Source organism: Salmo trutta, chromosome 3, assembly GCF_901001165.1.
Source record: "Salmo trutta chromosome 3, fSalTru1.1, whole genome shotgun sequence".
Lineage (NCBI taxonomy): Eukaryota > Metazoa > Chordata > Actinopteri > Salmoniformes > Salmonidae > Salmo > Salmo trutta.
Genome location: NC_042959.1, coordinates 33,820,765 through 33,840,346, shown reverse-complemented (window position 1 = coordinate 33,840,346; position 19,582 = coordinate 33,820,765). Strand labels below are relative to the sequence as shown.

Below are 19,582 nucleotides of genomic sequence, written 5' to 3'. Positions count from 1 at the left end.
AAGCAATGCAGATGTAGAAGCACGGTGGCTAGAAAAAACTCCCTAGAAAGACCGGAACGTAGGAAGAAACCTAGAGAGGAACCAGGCTCTGAGGAGTGACCAGTGCTCTTCTGGCTGTGCTGGATGGAGATAATATGAGCCCATAGCAATTAATGCCAGATCGTTATTCCAAGACATTCAAACGTTCACAGATGACCAGTAGGGTCAAACAGACGTGAACGCAGCAACCTTGAATCACGTGGAGTTTCCTCCCGCTAAAGTTTCAACTTAATGGTTTCCACCTCTGCAACGGGTCGTACATTTCCACCTTCATTCCCCCGAAACCACATTCACATTCCCACCCCAGCAGCATCCACAAGTCACACACATACACGCATCAGTACACACTTCCCTATCAACTCAAGGACAGAACTACATTTAGGAGAGTGTGCTTTTAGGTCACACGGGTGGACCCCCCCGGCTGTCAGCATTAAAACAGCTGACTGCACCAGTCCTGCTGTGCTCTGCCGTGGCACAGAGCAAGGCATTAGCATGTTATGTAGCCGCAAACCACAACACTCCCCACATTACGACTGTGTATTATTCAGTTGGCGGCTCCACATCAGGAGGCAAGCAGGATAAATATTAATGCCAGATGAAAGTAGGTCTAGCACTGCACTGAAACAAGAACACTGTTTCTAAGACAGCCACCGGAGCTGTTCATTGGCGGTGGTGTTGTTATATACATAAAAGACAAGTTCTCGGCGGCCATTTTGACTTCGGTTACCAAACCCGGGCAAATCTGTCTTTGGAAACATCTCTGCGCATCCTTGAATCGTGTTGTTTCTTGTTGTTGAATACCCCGTCTGATTATTGCTGGCTCTGTGGATTGTATTTTTCAATTATTATCACAGTATGTCAACTCTGAATTTGTGCTTATGGGTGACCTGAACCTAGACTGGTTGACATCCAAGTCTGATCAACTCAGGAGTCTACGTAACACCTCAAATCTTACTCAGATTGTTAACAGTGTAACCCGGTTGAATATAAAGTATCCTCTGAAATCCCCTTTGATTGATTTTAACCAACACTCCTCATCATTTTAATGTTTGTGTTGTTTTTGCAAATGACACACGTGATCACTGTGCTATTGCCTGTATAAGGGATGGTACATTTTCTAAACTACCTCCATGTATCATCATGAAAAGAAACTGGAAGCAGTTTGAAATTCAGGGATTTTTCCATGACGTTTTTAACATTGCCCTTTAATAGAGTTGAATTCATCCCTGATGTTGAATTGGCCTATTCTTACTTCCACAGAGTATTCCAGGATGTATGCAACAAGAATGCCCCTTTCAAACAATAAAGAATTAAATTCAGAGACAACCCTTGGTTCTCAGAGGAAACAAACTGCTATGTGGGCTAAAGCAAGAGGGTCTGATTCAGCTTATGATTGGATGGCTTTTAAACACAAATCGGAATCAGGGTGTGGCTATGACCTGAAACCTGAAAGCAGAACACTACCTAAAATCTACTTTTGATCATCTGAATAATCCTTATACATTTTGGCAAGTATTGAAAGGTTTGGAGTGCAAAAAAAGCTTCCTTAACAACTACTGCTGGACTCACGTGGTAACTGAGAAAACCTCTATTCTGAACTCTTTTAATCAGCATTTTCTTGATGCAAGCAGATTATTTAATAGGGTTTAAAAGGTCAAAATGATCCCCCGTGAAATTACCTGACACTCCTGACCACTTCTTCTCCAGGTTCTCATTCTCACCTTCTCTGTATCAGAGGTGCATAGAGCCCTGAAAGCAATTGATGTAAAAATACATATATATCGCCTGGCCCTGATGATCTAGACAACCTTGAACATGCATCTTCAACCTCACCCTAAAATGTAATGTAATCCCCAAGTTGTGGAAAACAGCATTTGTCTTACCTCTTTTGAAAGGACGTGATCCCACACTACTGAGCAACTATTGGCCCATATGTAAATGTTCTGCTTTGGCAAAAGTATTGGAGTCCCTAGTCAATAAGCAGCTTAAGGCCTACCACCAGGAAAACAATATATTGAGTAGTATGCTATCAGCTTTCAGGTCAAGCCACAACACTGTTACAGCAACGTTGAAGGTTTTGGATGATATTCACTGTGCCCTGGATAAGAAGTTGCATTGTGCATCTGTGTTCGTAGACTTGTCAAAGGCATTTGACGCTGTGGACCACACTGTCTCGCAGATGACACTGTTCTCTACTCAAGTGGCAGCAGTTTTACTTTGGCTTTTGAAAAAGCTCGACATAGCTTTTACCGTCATTCAACAGAATCTGTACGAGTTGAAGCTTGTTCCCGAATTCCTCAAAAACAAAATGCATGGCATTTTACAATGCTTAAAAAATGATGTTGTTTATAGGCAGACCCCAAGCACTACCCTGATTCCGTGTATCATGCAGCTCTTAGGTTTATTACCAACCAAAAGCATCTGACACACCACTGTGATCTCTAAAGTGCTGTTGGCTGGTCTTCGTTGACTCTATGTAGTCTTAAACGTTGGTCTACTAAGATCTATTAGGCCATTTTGGGAAAACTGCAGATTTATCTCTGTTCTTCTTTGATAAGGTCTTAAAAATAAATACAATTCACGGTCTCACTCTTACTTACATTTAACGGTTCCTAAAATCAGATCATAGAAAAAAGTGTTTTAGCTACTCTGCTCCGTGGTCTTGGAATTCTCTCCAGACCAGCTGGAAAGTCCAGGATCTTGTTTAAAGGTTTGGTTGACTCACATGTTACTGAGGAATGTGATCGTCATTAGGACTTGATGCAGTGGTACATATGATTGTTTTTTTTTATCTACAATGCTTGTATGTTTCTGTAAATGTATTGTATGTTTCTACATCAAAATGTACTTTATGGTGTGTCTATGTCTGTAAGTTGTTATCGTTCCCCCTGCTGCTGTCTTGGCTGGACCAGGTCTCTCTTGAAAAACAGATTTTATCTCAGTGAGAGAACCCTGGATAATTGAAGGTTAAATAAAATGACTTTACCTGCTTTGTTTTGAGTACAAAGCCACTTAGAAATAGTTTAGATTGATGCACGGTTCTTTCTTTGGAGATATACAAAGCAAAATACAATATAGTTGTTGTTTTGAAGGCAGGCAAGTGAGAAAAGTGGAGAGAGAAAAGACATGGGAGAGAGAGAGACATGTCCCTAAAATGTCACAGTGGCTTTATTTTTTAGAGACCGTTGCCTACTTGTGAATATATGAGAGAACTGCGACCTACAGTGTCTTAGTTACTGCCGTTGTTTCTGAGCCCGTGTGTGTGTAGCTCATTGTGTGTGAGCTTTGCAAGTAGACTTAGAAAAGTGAAAGTTTCTCACCTGTCATACATGTAGAGGAGGTCCATTCAGAGGGAGAGGGAGGCCAAAGAGAGAGAGGGAAAGAGAGGGGGGAAAGCAAACCGTTAGTAAGACATTCCTATGATTGTTTGATATTTGATATTGTAGGCCTACACAAAATTGGACCAGACAAATTGGAAAGCAGTGTTCTGTGGAGGAATGATTATAATCTCCGTAGCAGGGCATCTGTAGTACCCCAACACTACAGTGGGCCTTATTCGCAGGTACAGGCTCTCAACAGAGCTGCAGTCGATTCCTGGTCAATGCAACATCCAATAGGACTATTCTGAATGTGTGCACTAAACCAGAGTGTGGAGATATCAAAAGCAAGTAAACAGAAATGTGCCACACAACTCAACACAATGCACACACTTAGGCCCAGGAGTGTTTCCTGATGACCCGAGCAGGAAAAGGCTCGGGCACTAGTTAAATCCCTGTAACGCCCTGCATATCCCATTAGCTGGGCCATGGCTACAGTATAACATAGCATAGCAGACAAATTGGGATTTCATAATGCTGTTTATGATCCCTCTTTTTTTTCTTCTTCTCCCATGACTAAAATGTGGACCATTACTGAGCCTGCAGCCATAACATGAGCACACATGGGTTCACATGGAAATCTAACCAATCAGACAAGCTCTCCACTCTGCTCTGCGTTGACGACTCACAGTCTCACACACACACACACACACACACACACACACACACACACACACACACACACACACACACACACACACACACACACACACACACACACACACACACAATAACCATTACAAAGTTTAACCTCTGACTTGAGTACAGCCAGATCACTACTGACCAGGACAAGTGAACACAGCAACTGTGAAGCTCTATCAGAGGCCATCAGAGTAGCAACCTCTGACCTTTCCTTATAACTGTTTCAATGAGAGGTAATAACCACTGTAGGTGTGACATAACCACTGTAGGTGTGACATAACCACTGTAGGTGTGACATAACCACTGTAGGTGTGACATAACCACTGTAGGTGTAACATAACCACTGTAGGTGTGACATAACCACTGTAGGTGTGACATAACCACTGCAGGTGTGACATAACCACTGCAGGTGTGACATAACCACTGCAGGTGTGACATAACCACTGCAGGTGTGACATAACCACTGTAGGTGTGACATAACCACTGCAGGTGTGACATAACCACTGCAGGTGTGACATAACCACTGTAGGTGTGACATAACCACTGTAGGTGTGACATAACCACTGTAGGTGTGACATAACCACTGTAGGTGTGACATAACCACTGTAGGTGTGACATAACCACTGTAGGTGTGACATAACCACTGCAGGTGTGACATAACCACTGCAGGTGTGACTTAACCACTGTAGGTGTGACATAACCACTGTAGGTGTGACATAACCACTGTAGGTGTAACATAACCACTGCAGGTGTGACATAACCACTGTAGGTGAGACATAACCACTGTAGGTGTGACATAACCACTGTAGGTGTGACATAACCACTGTAGGTGTGACATAACCACTGTAGGTGTGACATAACTACGTGATGATATCAAGATAAAAGAAACAGCAGCTTGCAAACTGGTTGAAGCTCCCAAAACCAACCAACCAACATAGAGATCAGCCTGATAGACAACCACACACAGAGAAACAGAGTACACAGACAACCACACACAGAGAAACAGAGTACACAGACAACCACACACAGAGAAACAGAGTACACAGACAACCACACACAGAGAAACAGAGTACACAGACAACCACACACAGAGAAACAGAGTACACAGACAACCACACACAGAGAACAGAGTACACAGACAACCACACACAGAGAAACAGAGTACACAGACAACCACACACAGAGAAACAGAGTACACAGACAACCACACACAGAGAAACAGAGTACACAGACAACCACACACAGAGAAACAGAGTACACAGACAACCACACACAGAGAAACAGAGTACACAGACAACCACACACAGAGAAACAGAGTACACAGACAACCACACACAGAGAAACAGAGTACACAGAAAGACCAGTAGAATGATAGCCGACGTAAGAGATGATGACACTCTTACATTTCAGTCATTGAGCAGATGCTCTTATCCAGAGTGACTTAAGTGTATACATTTGCATACTGGTCCCCCATGGGAACCGAACCCACACCCCTGGCGACGCAAGCACCACGCTCGACCAACTGAGCCACACGGTTGCTGGTAGACGAGCAGAGCTTAGTTCAGATAAGATAGAAGGGAAAGGGGATACCCAGTTAGTTGCGCAACTGAACGCATTCATAGCTGACACTTAATGAACTACGTCATCAGAAGTCCATTCCCATAGGCTCACCTTGAGACTCGTGCGTCCGAGTGTGCCTTTCTGATAGGCCACGCTGCTTTTCCTCAATGGGTCAGTGTCTATGGAGGACCCGAAACGGAAGTCCCCTTTCCACGAGCCAGTGGTCAGAAAGGAGTCGTATCGGTCATCCTCTTTCAGGACAGTTCCACACCGGCTGACGTCAGCGTATCTCGGGGGGCCACAGGCCGCGGGGAAGACCGGGAGGCTAGACGCCCGGTGTACAGTCCCGCGTCTACACATCTTGAAGTACACGACCGCGCTGATCAGCACAAGGAGGAGAGAAGACACGGTCGCCAGGGCGATTTCCAAACAAAGCGTCAAGTTATCGCTCGCCTGTGAGCCATCGTCCGTGTTCTCAAAAAGCTTGTTTAAAACAGGCACGTCATCGCCAATGGCTACATTGACCGTGGCAGTGGCTGAGAGAGACTGAGGCCCGTTGTCCCTTACCGTGATCACAAGAGTTTGTTTAGGCTCGTCCTGCTCTACAAATGGCCTCGCAGTCCTGATTTCCCCGTTGTGCAGGCCAACCGTGAAGAGGTTGGGCTGCGACGCCTTGACCACATGGTAGGAGAGCCACGCGTTATTGCCAGAGTCAGCATCTACAGCGAGCACTTTGGTGACCAGGTAACCTTTAGGTGCCTCCAGTGGCACCAGGTCCTCAGCGATGAAGCCAGACGATTGGACAGGATACAGGACAACAGGTGGGTTGTCGTTGTGGTCACCGACAAACACCTTCACAGTGCAAGTACTGGAAAGAGGAGGGTCACCACCGTCTTGAGCTGTCACTCCTACCTGATAGTGACTGGCCTGCTCATAGTCAAAGGGGCGCGAGGTGAAGAGCTCTCCGGTCTCCGCATTAATGGAGAGGGAAGAGAACGTTTCTGGGTCCATGCCTTCTGATAAAGAGTACAGTATTTTAGCATTGGGTCCTGCGTCTAGATCCTCGGCTCTCACCCTTACCACTAACGTGCCTCTGCGTTGGTTTTCCCAAACTTTGGCGGTGTACTCGCTCCGGGTAAATGTAGGGGGGTTGTCATTCACGTCACCCACTGTGATGGGTATCACGCTTCTGCTGAACAGTTCGGGGGAACCAGAGTCAATAGCTGTCACCGTGATGTTATAGTGTGGCTTCATCTCTCTATCTAACGTACCATCAGTCACTAACATATAGTAATTCTTAACCTCTGATATCAACTTGAAAGGCATGCCGTTTGAGATGGCACACTTGACCCGACCACTGTTTCCAGTGTCCAGGTCATACACGTTTAGCAGAGCAACCATGGTACCGGGTCGAGCGTCCTCAGAAACGACAGCCGAGGCCGATTTCACTGCAATAACTGGTTCATTGTCGTTCACGTCGATCACTTCAATGATGAGTTTACAGTGTGATGCCTGGCCCCCGCCATCTTTAGCCTGGACATCAAGTTCATGCGCACTCGCCTCCTCATAGTCCACTTGACCCGCCACCCTCACCTCCCCACTCGCAGGGTCAATTTCAACGATCCCTCTAGTTTTGTCAGACACGTAACTGAAACAGTAGGTTATCTCCCCATATACACCGTCATCTAAATCAGTGGCGTTCAGCGTCGCCACCAAAACGCCCGTGGCGGAATTCTCCATCAGAGAGGCTTTGTAAGTCCTCTGGCTGAAAACGGGGACGTTGTCATTGGCATCCAGAACATGGATGTGAACAGACGCGGTACCTGACCTGGCAGGATTACCCCCGTCAACCCCACTGATAGTCAGAGTGTATTCTGCCTGGGTCTCCCGGTCCAAAGCTTTTTTCAGAACCAGCTCTGGGAATGCTATTCCATTCACTTGAGTGTTCATTTCTAAGGCAAAATGGTCATTGTGACTCAGTTTATAATCACGAACCGAGTTGGTGCCCAAATCAGGGTCATGCGCACTCTCCAGAGGGAAGTGTCTCCCCAGTACCGTCGACTCGACCAGGTCCAGATCAATTTTCCCAGTAGCAAAAGCAGGGCTATTGTCATTCATATCCTGAATGTCCAAAACAAGACTGTAGACTTTTAGCGGATCCTCCAGCAGCAGCTGATACTGTAGGACGCAGACAGCTGCCTGCACGCACAACTCCTCTCTATCGATCCTCTCGCTGACCAACAGAGAGCCCGAACCATAGTCAAGCTCACAAAGCTGCCGAGTGCCCTCCGCCACGATGCGGGCTCGACGTGCACCAATCTCAACTAATTTCAGCCCCAGATCCAGAGCCAGGTTCCCAATGACCGAGCCGCGCTCCATCTCCTCTGGTACGGAGTAGCGCACATCTCCAAACGACGCGCCGAAGAGAAGCACAATCCCCCAAAATCGCAGCCAGCTACTCCATTTTACCCACAGTTGCTCTATGGTAAATCCCTTGTTGATCATACGATTTATTAGTAGTAAAACCATGTTTAAACACGACTAAGATTAGTTATAAAATAAATATAGCATCAAAGCGACGCAGTGACCCTCTTATACTCGTCTCAAGCCGAGCATGCCCTACTCCGGAGCCTGCTCGTGTCAGTTTGGATTTCTCTCCTCCCGCCTCAACCGCGCGCACTCACTATGACTAGGCTACCAAAGTTCTCTCTCTCTCTCTCTCTCTCTCTCTCTCTCTCTCTCTCTCTCTCTCTCTCTCTCTCTCTCTCTCTCTCTCTCTCTCTCTCTCTCTCTCTCTCTCTCTCTCTCACACACTCTCTCTCACACTCTCTCTCTGGCACACTATTCCTGTAACAATAACACGGATGGGGAGGGAGAGCATTGGATTGTATTAAGCCATATTCCAATCCAACGCGATAAAATAGCGTCACCCAGAGACCTAGATAATAATTACATTATATAACATCTGATGATGTGAATTGATCTACAAAATAGGTTGCATTAGAAATGTCTATCGTGTTTGCATGTCACTGATAGGTCGTGTCCTCTGATTACTGTGTCCTAAGAGAATGTTCAAAGTAGTTCGACAATTAAGGTTGTCAACAAAGTTGTTGAAAAAGTCTAGAATGTCACTTCGACAACAGACACGTAGCCTACACATGTGAACACGACACATATTTGCGAGACAAACTGCACCAATTAGGTTGTCGAATCGCATACGATAAAAATGGACGAAGACATACGCTGAGTGTTTCGACACGTCAGCTCAACGGCACCCGAGCTTTATGACACCACCAGTGGGTGGAGAACTGGATCTATAAAAACACAGCTGGTGAACAGCGACACTTTGAGTATAGCTTTAAAAATTACACACAGCAACTATTTTTCTAAATGATTTACAAATCGTGAATAATGCCTATAGTCTGCTTTATAGCTATTGGGAATAACTTTAACCCTGCGTCTATCGAAATAAGCATAACCAAATAGACGGATAGGAAATGCCACTATGTATAACCACAACATATAAATCATGGCATGAATACAGTCCGCATACTCAGGTGAAACAGATATTCATTACAAAAGAGTAGTTTAGGCCCACACATCTGAAATAGAAGGTGCAATGCAAATAAGACGTATAATCCTGGTTTACCAGCCAGCACACCCAATGTCATCTACAAAAACAGAGAAGATGGCATGAAAGGAAAGTGTTGACACGACAGCCAATCAACGATGAAGGATCTCTACTGGCTTACAGACGTTTTCCACATTTCAGCATCATGGACAGAAACAATGAGAGGCCTTCCGCGGCACTGCACTTCAGAAACTCGCACACTGCTTCTCTCACAATTCGACAAAAAGCTCGCCACACACAGCAATTATCTTTTGTAAACCCTTTCCAAACAAACACTCACTCAAAAAGTGCCAAATTCCGATTATCAACTCATTTTCTGTAACCTCAAATCTGTGAAGCATGAGTGAAATATCCACCGAATATACGATATACATACAAAAGTATGTGGACGCCCCTTCAAATTAGTGGATTCGTCTTATTCAGCCACACCAGTTGCCGACAGGTCTGGGTATGCTATTCCATACAGGTGTATAAAACCGAGCACACCGCCATGCAATCTCCATAGACAAACATTGGCAGTATAATGGCCTTCCTGAAGAACTCAGTGACTTTCAACATGGCACAGTCTTAGGATGCCACCTTTCCAACAAGTCAGTTCATCAAACCTCTGCCCTGCTAGAGCTTCCCCGGTCAACTGTAGGTGCTGTTATGTACATCTAGGAGCCACAACGGCTCAGCCGCAAAGTGGTAGGCCACACAAGCTCACAGAACGGGACCGCCGGGTGCTGAAGCGCATTGCATGTAACAACCGTCTGTCCTCGGTTGCAACACTCACTACACAGTTCAAAGCCGCCTCTGGAAGCAACGTCAGCATAACAACTTTTTTCTTTGGGAGCGTCATTAAATGTGTTTCCATGTCCGAGCAGCCTAAGATCACCATGCAAAATGCCAAGCGTCGGCTGGAGTGGTGTAAAGCTCAACGCCATTGGACTCTGGAGCAGTGGAAACGCGTTCTCTGGAGTGATGAATCACGCTTCACCATCAGGCAGTCAGACGGTCGAATCTGGGTTTGGAAGATGACAGGAGAATACTACCTGCCCGAATGCATAGTGCCAACTGTAAAGTCTGGTGGAGGAGGAATAATGGTCTGGGGCTGTTTTTCATGGTTCGGGCTAGGCCCCTTAGTTCCAGTGAAGGGAAATCTTAACACTACAGCGTAAAATGACATTCTAGACGATTCAGTGCTTCCAACTTTGTGGCAACAGTTTGGGGAAGGCCCTTTCCTGTTTCAGAATGACAATGCCCCTGTGCACAAAGCAAAGTCCATACAGAAATGGTTTGTCGAGATCGGTGTGGAAGAACTTGACTGGCCTGCAAAGAGCCCTGACCTTAACCCCATCGAACACCTTTGGGATGAATTGGAACGCTGACTGTGAGCCAGGCCCAATCGCCTAACATCAGTGTCTGACCTCACTAAGGTTATTGTGGCTGAATGGAAGCAAGTCCCCGCAGCAATGTTCCAACATCTAGTGGAAAGCCTTCCCAGAAGAGTGGAGGCTGTTATAGCATTAAAGGGGGGACCAACTCCTTATTAATGCCATGATTTTGGAACGAGATGTTCGACGAGCAGGTGTCCACATACTTTTGGTCATGTAGTGTATCAATCACAAACATAGGCCTACCCCATCAGAAGTAAAAAAAAAAAACATGTTTATTATATGCTCATTTATATTGCATGGGGAGGAAATAATTATCTAAAACATCACAAATTGTATGAAACCTGGAGCATGTATAACCGATACCTAATAGGGAATGAGAAAATTCGTGGGTGTAGCCTTGTAATTTCTCCAGGGGGAAAAGTGATTGTACAAAGCATTTTAGCTGAAATTCTAAGAGAAGTATAGCCTTAATTCTATCATATGTAGGCCTAAAAACAAATTTCATTTATGATTATTTACCTACCTCTGGTGACCCATCAGAGTCCTCAAACGCTTCAGCAAAGTCAGTGGGAGTTTTTCTCAGAGTCTGGTCGGTGGGCAGCGTGTTGTCAGTGTAAGATCTGACGAACTTGAAGTCACTGGAGCGCGAACCCGTCGTCAGGTAGGCGTCATAATTGTAGGTGCTGCGGAGAGTTCCCGCTCCATCCACCTCTGCGTAGTTTGGAGGGAGATACGCACTGGGAATAGCGACCGCTCCGTCAAACAACAGTCTGGGCTTTCTCCTGCGGCAAAACCTCACGGCCAGGATGACAATAATGAAGGTGAGGAAAAAGGTGGAGACGGAGACCAGCGCGATGATCAGATAAGAGGTGAGTTTGGAATTGCTCTCATCATAAGATATATCTTTCAGTTCTGGCACTTCAGCCAAGTTATCAGAAATCACTAAATACATGGAACAGGTCGTAGAGAGAGAGGGCTGTCCGTTATCTTTCACTGACACAATAAGGTTCTGTTTCATGCTGTCCGATTTAGAAATGTCCCGCTGTGTCCTGATCTCTCCGCTGTGGAGACCAATAGTGAAAAGTCCCGGATCAGTGGATTTGACTATATGATAGGACAGCCAGGCGTTCTGGCCGGAGTCCGCGTCCACCGCTATCACCTTGGAAACAAGAGAGCCCCCGTGTGCAGCTTTGGGGACCAGCTCGGTCATGAAGGAGTTCCCTTCCGGGGCGGGATATAGTATCTGAGGAGAGTTGTCATTCACATCCGTTATGAACACACTGACGGTGACGTTGCTGCTGAGCGGAGGAGAACCGTTGTCTCTGGCCATCACGTGGACTTTAAATCTCATGAACTGTTCATAATCAAACGACCTCCCAGCGTGGATCACCCCCGTGTCTCCGTTAACGGATAAGAACGAGGACACCGGGACACCGTTCACCTCACCGGGTAAGAGAGAGTAAATCACTGTACCGTTCTGTCTCCAGTCTGGGTCTCGTGCAGTAACCGAACACACAGAGGAACCAGGTTGGTTATTTTCAGTCACGTGGGCGCTATAGGACTGTTCCTCAAACACAGGTGGATTGTCGTTCACGTCAGCGACAGATAACTGAACACTTTTAGAGGAGGACAGAGGTGGAGAGCCCTCGTCGGTGGCAGTGATTGTAATGTTGTAATCAGACACTAGTTCCCGGTCCAGTTCGCCCGTGGTCACCACAGAATAGTAGTTTTTGATGGATGGCACCAGTTTAAAAGGAACGTTTTGCTGAATGGAGCAGCGGACCTGTCGGTTATTTTCAGAGTCTCTATCCTGCACGTTAATGATGCCCACCTCTGTACCAGGTGACGCGTTCTCAGGTATGGGGTTACTCAGAGATTTCAGATATATCACTGGGGCGTTGTCATTTACATCCGTGATATCAATAATTACTTTTGAATCAGATGAAAGGCCATAGCCATCTTTACCCTCTATGCGCATTTCATATGTTGGGTCGCCTTCGAAATCAATCGGACCTATCACCTTAATTTCTCCAGTATTGTGGCCCAAAGAAAATACCTTTATTGCTTTGTCAGATATGCGACTGAATTCATACGTCACTTCCCCATTCACTCCCTCATCTGCATCTGTAGCACTCACTGTAACCACTACAGTATCTAAAGGAGAGTTTTCTGGCAGACTGGCTTTATAGACGTCCTGGCTAAACACTGGGGCGTTATCGTTAGCATCCAGTACAGTGACGTGTATGACTACAGTACCTGATCTCTGCGGAGTGCCGCCGTCTACTGCTGTTAGCAGTAAACTCATGTCCTGTTTTTCTTCACGATCTAGTTCTTTATCTAAAACCAACTCTACGTTCTTTCTTCCATCTGTGTAATCGTGGATAGACAGCACAAAATGTTCATTACTTTGTAACGTATACCTTTGCACTGCGTTCTGTCCCATGTCTGCGTCATGTGCCTCGTTAACACGATAGCGAGCCTCTTTGACTGCCAACTCACTAATTTCCAATTTGATTGTGTCCTTCGGGAAAATGGGTGAATTATCATTGACATCCTCAATCAGTAGTGATACACGATGCAATTCCAACGGACCTTCTAGAACCAACTCGAATGTAAGCATACACGAAACCTTATCTCCACATAGCTCCTCTCTGTCAATCCTTTCCGCAACAATCAAATCCCCGGTACTCTGATTAATATCACAATAACGTTCATAGTTCCCCTCGGTATCAATTCGGGCCTTACGAGCGGACAGTCTGCTGGCTTTCAAACCGAGATCTTTGGCTATATTTCCAATTACAGATGTGCGTTTCATCTCCTCCGGAAAAGAATAGCTCACGTCTCCAAAGGCGGTGTGCAGCGTTTGGAGAACGAACGCAAAGCCGCAGACCAGGCCTGTCACCGATATTCCTTTGTGACCCATCCTTGGACTATAAACAGCAAACTAGCATATAATTAGATACTGGAATGTAAAGAAATAGTGTTCCACAAAAATATGGAGTCTGATTAAAATAATATCCACCGAATGTGGCAGAAATCTGACCGTTTCCAAGTCTTTTCCTCAGCTAAATGGCACCAGAGCACACTGGCCTGGAAACAGAACGAAGTGGGTGGAGAACTGGGTCTATAAAAACACAGCTGGTGAATAGCGACACAGTGAGTACTCTTTAGAAATTACATATGGTAACAAACATTCTTCTAAATCTACAGTATATTTCACGAAAAGTCATCATTGGAATCTGTAGCCTATATAAGTAGGCTGCATGATTGAATAGGTAGACTCCTGTAATTATTGGGGGGAAACCTTATGTAAACCAACCTTATGTATTAAGCCAAATATATAGAAAAACAGTAAACGGCAGTAAAACGCCCAACACATAAATTACGGAAGGGTAAATCCATTCGAATTCAATCCCTTTTTGACAGCATCCCTTAAACAAAACTTTCTATTCATGTTTGCCCATGGAAAATTTGGTCAGAAAGTGACTTTTTGGACCTGAATGCCAAAACATCCAGGAGATTAAGGTGCTCAAAGTTGACTCATTTTGCATACCATTGGACATCCATGTGTTCATAACTGAAAGATATAAACGGTTGAGTTGGATATCATTTGGGGCAGCAGTGTAGCCTAGTGGTTAGAGTGCTGGACTAGTAAAGGTTGCAAGTTCGAATCCCCGAGCTGACAAGGTACAAATCTGTGTTCCTAGGCAGTCATTGAAAATAAGAATTTGTTCTAAACTGACTTGTCTAGTAAAATAAAATGTAAAAGCTTACAAACAGTGTTGTCAAACCATGTTATTATTTCTAAAAATATATATTTTTTAAAAAGGTCATGAACAATCATTCTGATTCCCATGTAAAATAGCCTTTTTGAGTGACTAGAATATAACCCATAATATTTGTTTTGGATAGCCTTTACTTGTTAGATATTGTTAGATATAAACCTTTAACATCAAGTATCTAACAAATGTGTCAACTGTGATTCTTTAAATATTTACATATGTTGTAGCTCAGACCCTATTTTGCGCTGTGCCCGTTATCGGTTGAGATACAACATGCTCTTGAATACTGGATGGGTGTCATTTCAAATCATAGAAATAAATTTAATAGAACGGACCTATCCCTTCAGACCACAGTAATTTAGCTTGTAGACAGACCACTGTCGAATGTCAACTTGAATGGTCATGTCTATTCTATGATCTATATTTCTATGATATCAATAGGTTTACAGTATATTGAGAATTGACAGTGAAATTTAAAACAACATTCAAGTCAACATTCTCTGATGTGTGGACCTCCAACCATCTTTGTGGTACTATTTCTAAATTGAAATGTAAATGTTATTGCAATTTTTTGTACATTTATCAGCCAAAACATGACACCCACACTGTATTCAAAATAGGGTCTAACATACAACAAAAGTGAACATGAAAAAACTCTGAGTTTACACTCTGAGTTTACACGATAATTAATGTTAAAGGTTAAAAAATATATTATTTTTTTTACTCCCCCCAATATAGTTTAGCAACCCTGTTCGTAAGCTTTTATATGATATCAATCTAAACCGTTTGTTGATCTTTCCAGCGATGAAGACATGGATGTCTCATGGTATGGTGGGGGTATGCAATGTCGGTCAACTTTGAGCACACTTATCTCTTGAATATTTTGGAATTCCGGTCCAAAAAGTCACTTACTGAACATTTCTACAACAGGCAAATATGTATGGAAGGTTTCGTTCAAATCAAAATGGGTGACGTCAAAAAGTGATTGAGTTCAAATGGATTTACCAGGCATTAAAATCCATAGACTATTTTCACGAGTTAAGATATAGATTGAAAGAAATAAGTTCCAAAGTGAACACATATCCAAATAGGTATACGTCTACGTTGCAGGTATCATATTTGAGGTGCCGGTATTTTAGTTAACACAATCTCATCGATGCAATAAAAAAAACAGAGAGTATGGCAATGAATGAAAGTAATGGCAGTCAAAAGGCGATGAAAAGTAAACCGTATAGGTCTTAAAAAAGTCATTTCAGCACCATGGACAGCGACATACACATGCCGCTGCGCAACGCTTCTCTCATCACTCTGTCTTAGTCGCTCTCTTCATACCGTATTAATATTTTGTAACCCCTTTCCAAATAGGCCTGCACTCAAACAGGACAAACTAGGCTACTAACTCATTTTAACCTCAAACATGCAGCGTGTAGACATATGTAAAAAATCTAAATAAATCACACCATAGACATCACAGCTCAAAGCACATACTCAAATCAAAATAATTCAAACCACAAAATAGATTAGCATAAAACATTTTCACTTCAATTTTGAGGGTATATATATGCACATTATCATCAGTAGAATCAAACCTAAAGCATGAACAAGTTGACCAATATGGTTGCTTTCAAGACAACTCGGAAACTCTGATCCTCTGAGTAAAAATGTGGGTACGTTTTTTGCGCAGAGCTTCCTATTGGTTGATTATGATACTTTCCAAGTGGGAAACTCAGAGCTCATCTTTCTACAATGAGTTTACATGTAGGACATGTGCGAATTTTCCGAGTTACAAGTTGTCTTGAAAAGGGCAAACTGGGGTATTGACTTAGGTTACTCCTGTGAGAATACTGAATTAATCCAGGGGGAAAAAGGCTATTGTACAAATCAAATCAAATATTATTGGTCTCATACACATGGTTAGCAGATGTTAATGCGAGTGTAGCGAAATGCTTGTGCTTTTTGTTCCGACAGTGCAGTAATATCTAACAAGTAATCTAACAATTCCACAACAACTACCTCATACACACAAATCTAAAGGGATGGAATAAGAATATGTATATATAAATAAACTCAGCAAAAAAAGAAACGTCCTCTCACTGTCAACTGCATTTATTTTCAGAAAACTTAACATGTGTAAATATTTGTATGAACGTAACAAAATTCAACAACTGAGAAATAAACTGAACAAGTTTCACAGACATGTGACTAACAGAAATGGAATAATGTGTCTCTGAACAAAGGGGGGTCAAAATCAAAAGTAACAGTCAGTATCTGGTGTGGCCACCAGCTGCATTAAGTACTGCAGTGCATCTCCTACTCATGAACTTCACCAGATTTGCCAGTTCTTCCTGTGAGATGTTACTCCACTCTTCCACCAAGGCACATGCAAGTTCCCGGACATTTCTGGGGGGAATGGCCCTAGCCCTCACCCTCTGATCCAACAGGTCCCAGACATGCTCAATGGGATTGAGATCCGGGCTCTTCGCTGGCCATGGCAGAACACTGACATTCCTGTCTTGCAGGAAATTACGCACAGAACGAGCAGTATGGCTGGTGGCATTTTCATGCTGGAGGGTCATGTCAGGATGAGCCTGCAGGAAGGGTTCCACATGAGGGAGGAGGATGTCTTCCGTGTAATGCACAGCGTTGAGATTGCCTGCAATGACAGCAAGCTCAGTCCGATGATGCTGTAACACACCGCCCAAGACCATGACGGACCCTCCACCTCCAAATCGATCCCGCTCCAGAGTACAGGCCTCGGAGTGACGCTCATTCCTTCGATGATAAACACGAATCCGACCATCACCCTATGTCAGACTAAACCGCGACTCGTCAGTGAAGAGCACTTTTTGCCAGTCCTGTCTGGTCCAGCGACAGTGGGTTTGTGCCCATAGGCAAAGTTGTTGCCGGTGATGTCTGGTGAGGACCTGCCTTACAACAGGCCTACAAGCCCTCAGTCCAGCCTCTCTCAGCCTATTGCGGCCAGTCTGAGCACTGATGGAGGGATTGTGCGTTCCTGGTGTAACTTGGACAGTTGTTGTTGTCATCCTGTACCTGTCCCGCAGGTGTAATGTTCGGATGTACTGATCCTGTGCAGGTGTTGTTACCTGTGGTCTGCCACTGCGAGGACGGTCATCTGTCCCTTCTGTTTCCATGTAGCGCTGTCTTAGGCGTCTCACAGTACGGAATTTATTTCCCTGGCCACATCTGCAGGCCTCATGCCTCCTTGCAGCATTTTTTAAAATGGTTTTATTTCACCTTTATTTAACCAGGTAGGCTAGTTGAGAACAAGTTCTCATTTGCAACTGCGACCTGACCAAGATAAAGAAAAGCAGTTCGACACATACAATAACACAGAGTTACACATGGAATAAACAAACATACAATCAATAATACAGTAGAAAAATCTATATACAGCATGTGCAAATGAGGTAGGATAAGAGAGGGAAGACAATAAATAGGCCATGGTGGCGAAGTAATTATAATATAGCAATTAAACACTGGAATGGTAGAATGTGCATTCACGCAGATGATTAGGGACCCTGGGCATCTTTCTTTTTGTGTTTTTCAGAGTCAGTAGAAAGGCCTCTTTAGTGTCCTAAGTGCCCCTTTGCTTGACATCATGGGGAAGTCAAAAGAAATCAGCCAAGAGCTCAGAATTTTTTTTTAGACCTCCACAAGTCTGGTTCATTCTTGGGATCAATTTCCAAACGCCTGAAGGTACCACGTTCGTCTGTACAAACAATAGTATGCAAGTATAAGCAACATGGGACCACGCAGCCGTCATACCACTCAGGAAGGAGACGCGTTCTGTCTCCTAGAGATGAACGTACTTTGGTGCGAAAGGGTGCAAATCAATCCCAGAACAACAGCAAAGGACCTTGTGAAGATGCTGGAGGAAACAGGTACAAATGTATCTATATCCACAGGAAAAATAGTCCTATATCGACATAACCTGAAAGGCTGCTCAGCAAGGAAGAAGCCATTGCTCCAAAACCGCCATAAAAAAGCCAGACTACGATTTGCAACTGCACATGGGGACAAAGATCGTGCTTCTTGGGGGAATGTTCTCTGGTCTGATGAAACAAAAACAGAACTGTTTGGCCATAATGACCATCATTATGTTTGGATTAAAAACGGGGAGGCTTGCAAGCCAAAGAACACCATCCCAACCGTGAAGCACGGGGGTGGCAGCATCATGTTGTGGGGGTGCTTTGCTGCAGGACGGAGTGGTGCACGTCACAAAATAGATGGCATATTGAGGAAGGAATATTATGTGGATATATTGGAGCAACATCTCAAGACATCAGTCAGAAAGTTAAAGCTTGGTAGCAAATTAACAATGACCCCAACAATGGTCTTTCAAATTAACAATGTCCCCAAGCATACTTCCAAAGTTGTGGCAAAATGGCTTAAAACTTCTTTGGGATAGGGGGCAGTATTTTCACGGCCGGATAAAAAACATACCCGATTTAATGTGGTTACTACTCCTGCCCAGAAACTAGAATATGCATATAATTCCTAGATTTGGATAGAAAACACTCTAAAGTTTCTAAAACTGTTTGAATGGTGTCTGTGAGTATAACAGAACTCATATGGCAGGCCAAAACCTGAAAAAATTCCATACAGGAAGTGCCCTGTCTGACAATTTGTTGTCCTTCTGTTGCATCTCTATCGACATTACACCATCTGTGCTGTAACGTGACACTTTCTAAGGCTTCCATTGGCTCTCTAAAGCCGCCAGAAAGTGGAATGGGGTGTCTGCTGTCTCTGGGCAAAGTACAGCAGCTCTGTTTGTGAGTGGTCATCCTGGGGACAGTGAGACTGAGATGCGCATTCACGAGACTTCTCCATTTTTGTTCTTTCAGCATTTGAATGAATACAACGTTGCCCAGTTGGAATATTATCGCTATTTTACGAGAAAAATAGCATAAAAATGTCTTTTAAACAGCGTTTGACATGCTTCTAAGTACGGTAATGGAATATTTTGAAATGTTTTGTCACAAAATGCGCTCGCGCGTTACCCTTCAGATAGTGACCTGAACGCACGAACAAAACGGAGGTATTTGGATGTAACTATGGATTATTTGGAACCAAAACAACATTTGTTGTTGAAGTAGAAGTCCTGGGAGTGCATTCTGACGAAGAACAGCAAAGGTAATCCAATTTTTCTAA

At 44.1% G+C, this 19,582-nt stretch overlaps 2 protein-coding genes across 3 annotated transcripts in view; both read right to left on the bottom strand.

Moving 5' to 3' along the window:
* Positions 1-19,582, bottom strand: part of LOC115173703 (protocadherin gamma-C5) — a 182,767-nt gene that overhangs the window by 149,826 nt on the left and 13,359 nt on the right. The gene's annotated exons all lie outside the window — the stretch shown is intronic.
* LOC115173803 (protocadherin beta-16-like) lies at positions 3,276-13,555 on the bottom strand. Its single transcript, XM_029732228.1, has 2 exons — positions 11,152-13,555; positions 3,276-3,359 (listed from the first exon to the last, which is right to left on the bottom strand). The coding sequence occupies exons 1-2, from the start codon at positions 13,549-13,551 to the stop codon at positions 3,309-3,311; spliced, it is 2,451 nt and encodes an 816-aa protein (XP_029588088.1). The 5' UTR covers positions 13,552-13,555; the 3' UTR covers positions 3,276-3,308.